We start from the raw sequence: 12,044 nt of genomic DNA on the forward strand, positions 1-12,044 counted from the left end.
CCATGACTGGGGGTCTCGACATCATGTCCCAGACACAGGTGGAAATTGCCGAGGCACTGCAGAGCATGGCCCAGTCACTGAGGAGCATCGCTGAGAGTGGCGGGGCCACGGTGCAGACAATGGGGAGCCACCAGGACTGGCAGAGCCAGAAGACTTAGAAGCCTCTCGAGATCATTCCAGCTGCTCCTCCATCACCTGGAGACTTCCAGGGCCCTTGGGGCAGAGTTAGGGAGGAGGAAGCGCTGAAGGTCAACCTGGGGCCTGCCACCAAGGAGATGACGGTGGTCTCCAGTTCTACCGAATCCCACCCTCTTGACACTGGCACACCTCCATGGCAGCAAACAGAATAGGGTGCATGGCGATACCAATGACACCGGTAAGTCGGCCAGGGCTCCCTCACTCCAGGCCCTCGAGAGAACGTCCGCCAAGGATGCCAAAGACCACAGGGTGCGGAAAGCAGCAGGCTGCCTCCGCCTCCGATGTGCACCCTGGGGACACACCTAGACACAGCAGTGGACCACGGAGCATCAAGAGAGAGGATCACTGATTGGACATTGGGAACAGAAATGTCAATATCCACAATAAAAACAGGTTACACGTGATACACATGAAACCTCTGACACGGTAATCTTCACAGCGGGCCTGCCTGCACTCCTGCCCCCTGTTCCCCCACCCCCCTGGGCACAGTGGTCCAAGATCAAATGCCCCCAATGCAGACCCCGTTCAAGGGATGGGTGTGAGTGCGCCGTCAGAACAAAGACAGGAGGTAGACTTTGGTTTAAACTGAGGAGCACCAGAGCTATCCTCAAAGCGAGTTATCATCAATCCCCTGCCTTGTAAATTGACCTGCTGACAGGGCCGACACATCACTTTGGGGTGATGTTACATAGACCATTGGAGGAACAGGGTAGTCGGGGATAGGGGTGCGTGTGGGAGGTCGGGAATGGGGTGGGGAAAAGGAGAGCAATGGGTGGGAAAGGAGGTGAATGGCAGGGAGTGGAGCGATTGGGTGGGAAGGAGGGATTGGGGGAGGGGAGATTGGGTGTGAAGTAGGGTAATGCGGCGGGAAGGGGGGATTGGGGAGAGGGCATGAGCTGACAGACAAAGCGTCGTCCCATGAAACTCTGGTGAGGATGAGGGCCTCCCTGGTCCTCCGGGCATGCCGGACCCTTGCCGCCGCCTGTCCTCCATCCTCTAGCTCCACCTGCGGGCCCTCCCCGGGCTCATTCTCCATCTCCTCATCCTCAGACGAGGACGCATGTCCCTCCATCTCCTCCTCCAGCATCTCGCCCCGCTGCTGTGCCAGATTGTGGAGGGCACAGCAGACCACCACAAAGCGGGAGACGCTCTGGGGAGTGTGCTGCAGGGCACCACCAGAGCAGTCCAGGCATCGGAACCACATTTTAAGCAGTCCGATGCATCGCTCTATGACAGTCCGGGTGGCAGCATGGGCCTAGTTATATCACGGCACCAGGCAGCAAAGTTTTATCCATAACAAAGAAGTCAATACTTGAGGATACCTTGTGCACCAGCGAAAAAACTAAAACTCCTTACTCCCCGGATTTACAGCCAGCCACAGATCCACCCCTCTCGTCTCCTCCATAAATGCAGCCAACACCTTCACTATCCCCAAAGGAGACAGCGATCTTGGCCTGGAGTAATCTAACCTTAGATCCAAAGCTCAGTTAAAGTCTTCCCCTAAAATCAGCTGGTGCGTATTTAACTCCAGAATGGCAGCCAACAATCATCCCATGAATTTATCATCATCGCAATTCAGGGTATACACGTTCACTAACACCACAGCTTTCCCCTCCAGAGTACCTGAAACCATCACATAGTGACCACCCTGATTGGCCACCACCATCCCCGCCTGAAAACGAACCCCCTTGCTAATCAAAATCGCCACCCCCCCTTGACCTACTCTGGAACTCGGAATGAAAAACCTGGCTAACCCAAGCCTTCTGCAACCTGATCTGGTCTTGCACCCGCAGGTGAGTCTCCTGCAAGAACACCACACTGGCCCCCAAACCTTTCAAATGTGAAAAACCCTTGCCCTCTTCACCAGCCCCCCAGGCCCCGCAAGTTCCAGGTGATGAACCTTGTCGGGGGTCTCATGCACCCCCCCACTCGAGTCAGCCATCAGCACCGTGTTTAATGTTCTTACACAAATTCACGGATCCTACCACCCTCCCTAAGGTGGGACAAAAAAAACCTTGAACATTATGAGCACTACTCCCGTGCCCCCCCCCCCTCCCTCCCCCTCCCCTTCCTACCAGTCCCGCAGACTATCTGGTGCCACATTCCCCATCCACTCGCCACACAAACAAACAGATAGGCCCACTGTAAACCACTCAATGAGGCCCAACAGACCGCAGCCTCTCCCCCACTCCGCTCCCATTCACTAGCAAAGTGGCACCCAGCTAGGACCTTCCTCCAATATCCCCATAAAACCAAATCCACCCCACCCCTTCTATTCCATACTACCCAATGACCCCCCTCCCCCCCATTCATCATTAACAAGCCTCTAACCCCTCCAAAACCCACCTACCCATCCCTTGTTTTTATTGCAACACCAGGTTAAAGTCCAACAGGTTTGTTTCGATGTCACTAGCTTTCGGAGCGCAGCTCCTTCCTCAGGTGAATGAAGAGGTCTGTTCCAGAAACACATATATAGACAAATTCAAAGATGCCAAACAATGCTAGGAATGCGAGCATTAGCAGGTGATTAAATCTTTACAGATCCAGAGATGGGGTAACCCCAGGTTAAAGAGGTGTGAATTGTATCAAGCCAGGACAGTTGGTAGGATTTTGCAGGCCAGATGGTGGGGGATGAATGTAATGTGACATGAATCCCAGGTCCCGGTTGAGGCCGCACTCATGTGTGCGGAACTTGGCTATAAGTTTCTGCTCGGCGATTCTGCGTTGTCACGGGTCCTGAAGGCCGCCTTGGAGAACGCTTACCCGGAGATCAGAGGCTGAATGCCCTTGACTGCTGAAGTGTTCCCCGACTGGAAGGGAACGTTCCTGCCTGGTGATTGTTGCGCGATGTCCGTTCATTCGTTGTCGCAGCGTCTGCATGGTCTCGCCAATGTACCACGCTTCGGGACATCCTTTCCTGCAGCGTATGAGGTAGACAACGTTGGCCGAGTCGCACGAGTATGTACCGCGTACCTGGTGTGTGGTGTTCTCACGTGTAATAGTGGTATCCATGTCGATGATCTGGCACGTCTTGCAGAGATTGCCATGACAGGGTTGTGTGGTGTCATGGTCACTGTTCTGAAGACTGGGTAGTTTGCTGCAAACAATGGTTCGTTTGAGGTTGCGCGGTTGTTTGAAGGCAAGTAGTGGGGGTGTGGGGATGACCTTGGCAAGATGTTCATCGTCATCAATGACGTGTTGAAGGCTGTGAAGAAGATGACGTAGTTTCTCCGCTCCGGGGAAGTACTGGACGACGAAGGGTATTCTGTCGGTGGTGTCCCATGTTTGTCTTCTGAGGAGGTCGGTCCGGTTTTTCGCTGTGGCGCGTTGGAACTGTCGATCGATGAGTCGAGTGCCATATCCCGTTCGTACGGGGGCATCTTTCAACGTCTGTAGATGTCTGTTACGCTCCTCCTCGTCTGAGCAGATCCTGTGTATACGGAGCGCTTGTCCATAGGGGATGGCTTCTTTAATGTGTTTAGGGTGGAAGCTGGAGAAGTGGAGCATCATGAGGTTATCCGTGGGTTTGCGGTAAAGCGAAGTGCTGAGGTGACCGTCCTTGATGGAGACGAGTGTGTCCAAGAATGCAACTGATTTTGGAGAGTAGTCCATGGTGAGTCTGATGGTTGGATGGAACTTATTAATGTCATCGTGTAGTCGTTTCAGTGATTCTTCGCCGTGGGTCCAAAGGAAAAAAATGTCATCAATGTATCTGGTGTATAACGTCGGCTGAAGGTCCTGTGCGGTGAGTAGGTCCTGTTCAAACTTGTGCATGAAGATGTTGGCATATTGGGGTGCTAATTTGGTCCCCATGGCTGTTCCGTGCGTCTGGATGAAGAACTTGTTGTCGAGGGTGAAGACGTTGTGATCCAGAATGAAGCGGATGAGTTGCAGAATTGCGTCTGGAGATTGGCAGTTGTCGGTGTTGAGTACTGAGGCTGTTGCAGCAATGCCGTCGTCATGGGAGATGCTGGTGTAGAGTGCCGAGACGTCCATTGTGACGAGGAATGTTCCTGGTTCAACTGGTCCATGGGTGCTGAGTTTCTGTAAGAAATCCGTCGTGTCGCGACAGAAGCTGGGTGTACCTTGTACGATGGGTTTCAAGATGCCCTCAATGTAGCCAGAGAGGTTCTCACACAGGGTCCCATTGCCTGAAACGATAGGGCGGCCTGGTGTGTTGGCCTTCTGTATTTTCGGGAGGCAGTAGAGATCTCCAATGCGGGGAGTACGTGGGATGAGAGCATGTAGGGTGCTCTGAAGATCTGGATCCAAGGTCTTGATCAGTCTGTTAAGTTGGCGGATGTGTTCCTTGGTCGGATCTGCGGGTAACTGTCTGTAGTGTTCTTGGTTGTTCAGTTGTCGGTATACTTCTTTGCAGTAGTCCGTTCTGCTCAGTACGACAGTGGCCCCCCTTTGTCTGCTGGTTTGATGACGATGCTGTGGTTGGTCTTGAGAGCGCGGATTGCATTGCGTTGTGCTTGGGTGACGTTCGGGGCTGTCTTGTGAATGCGACTGATGAATCTGGCATTGACGCGACTCCTGACGGCTTGAGCATACATGTCGAGTCTCGTACGAACGGGATATGGCACTCGACTCATCGATCGACAGTTCCAACGCGCCACAGCGAAAAATCGGACCGACCTCCTCAGAAGACAAACATGGGACACAACCGACAGAATACCCTTCGTCGTCCAGTACTTCCCCGGAGCGGAGAAACTACGTGATCTTCTTCACAGCCTTCAACACGTCATTGATGACGATGAACATCTTGCCAAGGTCATCCCCACACCCCCACTACTTGCCTTCAAACAACCGCGCAACCTCAAACGAACCATTGTTTGCAGCAAACTACCCAGTCTTCAGAACAGTGACCACGACACCCCACAACCCTGTCATGGCAATCTCTGCAAGACGTGCCAGATCATCGACATGGATACCACTATTACACGTGAGAACACCACCCACCAGGTACGCGGTACCCACTCGTGCGACTCGGCCAACGTTGTCTACCTCATACGCTGCAGGAAAGGATGTCCCGAAGCGTGGTACATTGGCGAGACCATGCAGACGCTGCGACAACGAATGAACGGACATCGCGCAACAATCATCAGGCAGGAATGTTCCCTTCCAGTCGGGGAACACTTCAGCAGTCAAGGGCATTCAGCCTCTGATCTCCGGGTAAGCGTTCTCCAAGGCGGCCTTCAGGACCCGCGACAACGCAGAATCGCCGAGCAGAAACTTATAGCCAGGTTCCGCACACATGAGTGCGGCCTCAACCGGGACCTGGGATTCATGTCACATTACATTCATCCCCCACCATCTGGCCTGCAAAATCCTACCAACTGTCCTGGCTTGATACAATTCACACCTCTTTAACCTGGGGTTACCCCATCTCTGGATCTGTAAAGATTTAATCACCTGCTAATGCTCGCATTCCTAGCATTGTTTGGCATCTTTGAATTTGTCTATATATGTGTTTCTGGAACAGACCTCTTCATTCACCTGAGGACGGAGCTGCGCTCCGAAAGCTAGTGACATCGAAACAAACTTGTTGGACTTTAACCTGGTGTTGTAAGACTTCGTACTGTGCTCACCCCAGTCCAACGCCGGCATCTCCACATCATTGTTTTTATTGAAACACCCTCCCCTCCAAACAAGGCCAAAAACACCCAACACACAAATGCACAAAGGCATAAATACAGTACACAAACACCTTCCCATCATACACAAATCCCCAAAAAGTCCTCCTCACAACGGCCCCAATATCTTCTCCCTGACGAAGGCTTCTGTTTGCTCTGGCGTATGGAAAAAATATACTTTTGAGTCCATCGTGACCCGCAACCTCGCCAGGTACACCAACCCAAATTGCATGCCCTTACTGTCGAAAACAGTATTCGCCCTGTTAAAGGCCGCACATCTCTTCACCAGCTCAGTCACAATGTCCTGATACATTCACACCATGTGCCTGTCCCAGTCAATATTCCAAATCCTCTTCGCCCACTCCAAGATCCGCTCCTTCTGCTGGTAATTATGAAAGCAGATAATCACTGCCCGCATTGGCTCACTCAGCCTTGGCTTCTGCCAGATTACCCGGTGAGCTCTTTCCAATTTCGACGGGGAACACCTCATTCCCGTCCACCAACCGAGAAAGCATCTCCGCAAAGAACTGGGGCGTCTTTGAGCCCTCCAATTCCTCTGGAAGCCCCACGAACCTGAGGTTTAATCACCTTGACCTGTTCTCCAGATCCTCCATCTTCAGCCTCAGGCCTTTGCTGTTATCCGCCACGATCAGCAACTCAGCCTCCAAAAAGGCAAGCCGATCCTCGTGCTGCGACAGAGCCTCCTCCACACATTTCAATGTCTGTGCTTTGACCACGTTCAAAGTCTCCACCAACTGCTCCTGAATCGGCCCCAGAGCTTCCTCCACAGCGTCTTTAAAAGATTATTTTATCTCCTTGCTCTGCCACTCAAACTGCCGATCCATTTGTTTGCCAAACCTCTCCAGCTTCTGTGCCATCATTACAGCCAACGTGGTTAATGTAATGGGCGCAGTGGCCATCTTCCCTTCTTCACCTTCCTTCAACGGGCTACCCTCCTGAGCTTTCTTCATGTTGGTCTTCTTTGTCGACGCTTTCAACATGAGTCCGTCAAGGAACAGTTCTCTAAACCCACACCGATCTTTTGGTCAACCAAGTTCCCCGAAAAACCGAGTAAAAGGGATCAAAAACAAAGACCTAGCTGGGAGCCACTTTTTGTGCGTCTTGATCTTTCTTACAAACACAGCCTACTGGCAAAGGGGCCACAAGTGTGAAGTTGGTCTTGCACACCAGCATCAGAAATGTCGCAGGGCATTTAGCAGATTACCTTTGCCAGTTTGAATGTAAAAGAGACAGCCGACAAGTTATTGTCCATTCTGTGCTCAGACCCGAAACCAATTTTACTCCGCATTCTCCAGAGTCTGCAACACAACAGGAGGTCCACTTGTTGCGAATAAATTCTTCTCTAAATCATCCACAACCCAATCTTCTATACATAATATTCTTAGCTAAAGACTATCAAACATGCTTTCTCTTACCTGACCAATTATTGAGTTCTGGGGGTTTCCTGCTTTCGGGAGGACTGGCAGAATGTTTCTTTCTTTTTTCAGTTTCTCCAGCTTCCGCAGCAGTGACTTCCTGCAAATCGATACATGTCAAACTAGTTGCTGGTTCTGTTCACTTTTTACAGTTTACTTAAAACATTCAGCATAAACTAGTTCAATATTTGACGCTTTTATATTCACTTCTGCCATTTTTTTTAGAAATTAATTCAAGGGGCGTAGGCTTCACTGGCTAGGCCGGCATTTATTGCCCATTCCTAATTGCCCTTGCCTTGAGGAGGTGGTGGTGAGCTGCCTTCATGAACTGCTGCAGTCCATGTGGTGCAGGTACACACACTTGCTGTTAGGGAGGGAGTTCTAAGATTTTGACCCAGCGGCAGCGGAGACCGATATATTTCCAAGTCAGGGTGGTGGCGGGTGGCTTGGAGGGAACCCTCCCAGTGGTGGTGTCCTCACCCACCCGAGGGTTATGCTGGAAGCTGAAAGAGTTGGGGTAAATAATTAAAGTAATTATCTTTTGACCTTCTAAAGTGAATAGACAGAAACCTACAAAGGGGCCATAGAAAACAACCATTAACTCCCCTATTTTGCACAGGATATTCAATAGGCAACTAAATAAGTTTAAAGAATTTATTAATTTACATTGTCCCTCTGCAGCACCCATAGATTATCATAGACTTTACAGTGCAGAAGGAGGCCATTCGGCCCATCGAGTCTGCACCGGCTCTTTGAAAGAGCACCCTACCAAGCTCACACCTCCACCCTATCCCCATAACCCAGTAACCCCACCCAACACTAAGGGCAATTTTGGACACTAAGGGCAATTTAGCATGGCCAATCCACCTAACCTGCACATCTTTGGACTGTGGGAGGAAACCGGAGCACCCGGAGGAAACCCATGCACACACGGGGAGAACGTGCAGACTCCGCACAGACAGTGACCCAAGCCGGGAATCGAACCTGGGACCCTGGAGCTGTGAAGCAATTGTGCTAACCACTATGCTACCGTGCTTGGCAGTGACTTTCATCAAAAGATGTAAGCTGGGCGTTGCTATGCCAGCGTCCATAACACAAGCAGTCTTTTTTTTAAAGCACATTTTCTACTTCGTCATAGAAAATTATTTTGCTTCAGGAAACAAAATAGCAAAACATTATTGTTTTTATCAACTGCGTAAATAATAGGAGATAGACAAGAGACACGATCAAAATCTCTCCTTAAAGTTTTAAAATGAAAGCAAGAAACACTCAATTTGAATGTATTGGAATATAGTTATTTTAGTTAATATTGCATATTTACCACCGCAAATGCAAATACAGTGGGCAATCAAACGTAGCTGGCACGTTCGGTTAAAACATGTTTGAATGTAACGTGATGTTATGCCGAAATGATTTACAGGGCAGTCAGCAAAACCCCTCACTATATTCTTTCCCTGCGATTAATGAAAACTGAAACTCGGTATTTTGTTTAAAGGGAATTATTGTTTTTATCAACTGTGTAAATTATCGGAGGTAGACAAGAGACACGATCACGAGACAGCTTCCTGTGCTCGGGTAGCTCTAGCATGGTTTATATGTGAACTGGACATCTCCAATCGTTCCCGCCAACTACCCCCTTCACACACACACACACACAGGGGGGACGTTAAAAGCAGATTGCTGCGGATACTGGAATCTGAAACATAAAATGCTGGACAGTCTCAGCAGGTCTGGCAGCATCTGTAGAGAGAGAAGGGAGCTAACTTTCGACTCTTTGGTCAAAGCTGGAGAGAACTGGAAACAGGGGTCAGAAATAGTTGGCTGAATTCAACCTACTTGCAAATCGTGCTGCTCCTCAGCTGCCTGCACTTTTTGCACAATATCCTAAAGTTGACATTGTAATATAGACAATGTAATGATAATGTCATCAAATTAATCAGGACAAGTTCTTACTTGTTGCCATTTGACATGCCTGGTGTGTTTGGAGCTGGAAGCTACGCGCCCTTCAATCCCCCCCCCCCCCACCCACGCACGCGCGCCACAGCTTCACCCATAGCAACGTTAGGGCGTAACCATGGCCACCGGGTAACCATTGTGACGTCCGCCTGTCACGCGCCGCCTTCTCCACTTGTCTCAAAGTTCGAGGAGCGCGCTGAGGAGATGGAACGTGCTTTGTGTCACCGGGCGGGGGAGCTCAGCTTAGTCCATCCAGTCCCCTCACCCCCAACACGCTCAGCCCCAGACCTCCTGCCCCCATCTCTCTGATCTCGGAGTACAAACTTAGGAGAGGGAAATCAAACGCGGCCCAAAGCAAACAACCCATTTCGCAGGTATCTGGAACGCTCGCCGCTCGCTGGCCCCACCTTCTTTCGCTAGAGCTAGATCCAGTCCAGGTTTCTTCCTCGTTAGACCAGAAAGAATAATGTTGAAGACAGTTCTTCTCAGTATACACTTTAAGAGTTCTTCCTCCACCTTGCCCTTTACACAGTTTTACCCCCTTCCGATCCCCCGGCCTATATTAGGCTACAGTAAGAAGTCTTACAACACCAGGTTAAAGTCCAACAGGTTTGTTTCGATGTCACTAGCTTTCGGAGCGCTGTTCCTTTAGCCAAATATTCTAATAAAACCACTATATTCTAAAACGTCTAAAACGTATACACAAGATCTGCTCAGATGAGGAGGAGCGTAACAGACATCTACAGACGTTGAAAGATGCCCTCGTACGAACGGGATATGGCACTCGACTCATCGATCGACAGTTCCAACGCGCCACAGCGAAAAACCGGACCGACCTCCTCAGAAGACAAACATGGGACACAACCGACAGAATACCCTTCGTCGTCCAGTACTTCCCCGGAGCGGAGAAACTACGTCATCTTCTTCACAGCCTTCAACACGTCATTGATGACGATGAACATCTCGCCAAGGTCATCCCCACACCCCCACTACTTGCCTTCAAACAACCGCGCAACCTCAAACGAACCATTGTTTGCCGCAAACTACCCAGTCTTCAGAACAGCAACCACGACACCACACAACCCTGCCATGGCAATCTCTGCAAGACGTGCCAGATCATCGACATGGATACCACTATTACACGTGAGAACACCACCCACCAGGTACGCGGTACATACTCGTGCGACTCGGCCAACGTTGTCTACCTCATACGCTGCAGGAAAGGATGTCCCGAAGTGTGGTACATTGGCGAGACCATGCAGACGCTGCGACAACGAATGAACGGACATCGCGCAACAATCACCAGGCAGGAATGTTCCCTTCCAGTCGGGGAACACTTCAGCAGTCAACGGCATTCAGCCTCTGATCTCCGGGTAAGCGTTCTCCAAGGCGGCCTTCAGGACGCGCGACAACGCAGAATCGCCAAGCAGAAACTTATAGCCAAGTTCCGCACTCATGAGTGCGGCCTCAACCGGGACCTGGGATTCATGTCGCATTACATTCATCCCCCACCATCTGGCCTGCGAAATCCTACCAACTGTCCTGGCTTGGTACAATTCACACCTCTTTAACCTGGGGTTACCCCATCTCTGGATCTGTAAAGATTTAATCACCTGCTAATGCTCGCATTCCAAGCATTGTTTGGCATCTTTGAATTTGTCTATATATGTGTTTCTGGAACAGACCTCTTCATTCACCTGAGGAAGGAGCAGCGCTCCGAAAGCTAGTGACATCGAAACAAACCTGTTGGACTTTAACCTGGTGTTGTAAGACTTCGTACTGTGCTCACCCCAGTCCAACGCCGGCATCTCCACATCATATATTCTAAAAGTAATATTGTAATATCAGCAATCCAGTTACAATGAAGGAGACATTCTTAAAATTGACTAAAATATACTAAAATTGACTAGTCTTTGAACCTCTCTAGTATATCATCTCTCTACAGAACTGTAATATCTTTGACAAAGCTTTGACAAAGGATCACCTGGACTCAAAACTTTAGCTCATTTCTCTCCCTACAGATGCTGCCAGACCTGCTGAGATTTCAGATTCCAGCATCTGCAGTAATTTGCTTTTATTATGTAATATCTTTGATCAATATTGTACCCCGCCCCCCCCCCCCCCCCACCCCCCTGTCTTATTTTCTTCCCTATCACCCCAGAATGCATTGTATCCAGGAATGTTTAGCTCCAAGCCTGGCCTCTGTTGTAGCTACTAAAATATAATACATGTAACAATTTATGCCTGCACTCATCAATCTTATTGGTAATACTTCTTACATTTACGCCAACATGAATTGTCGTGTGTTTTTCTCTGTTTAATAAATATTCTTTATTAATTGTTTACACAACAACTTTACTGGTTCCTCTCTGTGTTGTACATGGTTCCTCATAAAAATACACCTGTAAGAACCAGCGTTTCAAGTTAACCTTGGGGGTTGAGACATTCTCGCAGGTAACACCAGTGGCGTTCTTAACAAAACCCATCTCACTGATATAGGCCCCTCTTGCTACAGAGCTGGCCCCAATGTTTCAAACATCTAAATCTCTTCCTGCTTCACCATTTCTTCAGTCATTTGGTAGTACAGAACTTTAGTATTGCTGAAAAAAGAGACATCCTGTTGAAGCTCTTCATCTCACATTCATCAGGCCGTTCTCAAGAATATTAAATCTCAAAGGAAACGGCAATTTAGATTGCATGAAAGTGGTTGTTGATTGCTTGGCAAGTAGACTTTGAAATTTGGTATTCTTGCATCTGTCCTGATGGGTACAAGACGAAAATCTTCAACAAGATGTCTAATTTTTTTAGCAGTATT

At 49.5% G+C, this 12,044-nt stretch overlaps 1 protein-coding gene across 2 annotated transcripts in view; it reads right to left on the minus strand.

Moving 5' to 3' along the window:
- dyrk4 (dual-specificity tyrosine-(Y)-phosphorylation regulated kinase 4) overlaps positions 1-9,292 on the minus strand; it is a 125,166-nt gene extending 115,874 nt beyond the window's left edge. For both annotated transcript variants that reach the window (XM_072471499.1, XM_072471498.1), the window contains exons 1-2: positions 9,227-9,292; positions 7,274-7,373 (exon numbers count right to left, since the gene is read on the minus strand). In XM_072471499.1, the coding sequence (XP_072327600.1) occupies positions 7,274-7,373; positions 9,227-9,243 (117 nt within the window). In that variant the 5' untranslated portion in view covers positions 9,244-9,292. The remainder of the gene's footprint in view (positions 1-7,273; positions 7,374-9,226) is intronic.
- Positions 9,293-12,044: the final 2,752 nt, after the last annotated feature.

This window comes from Scyliorhinus torazame, chromosome 13 (genome assembly GCF_047496885.1).
Source record: "Scyliorhinus torazame isolate Kashiwa2021f chromosome 13, sScyTor2.1, whole genome shotgun sequence".
NCBI classification, from domain to species: Eukaryota; Metazoa; Chordata; class Chondrichthyes; order Carcharhiniformes; family Scyliorhinidae; genus Scyliorhinus; species Scyliorhinus torazame.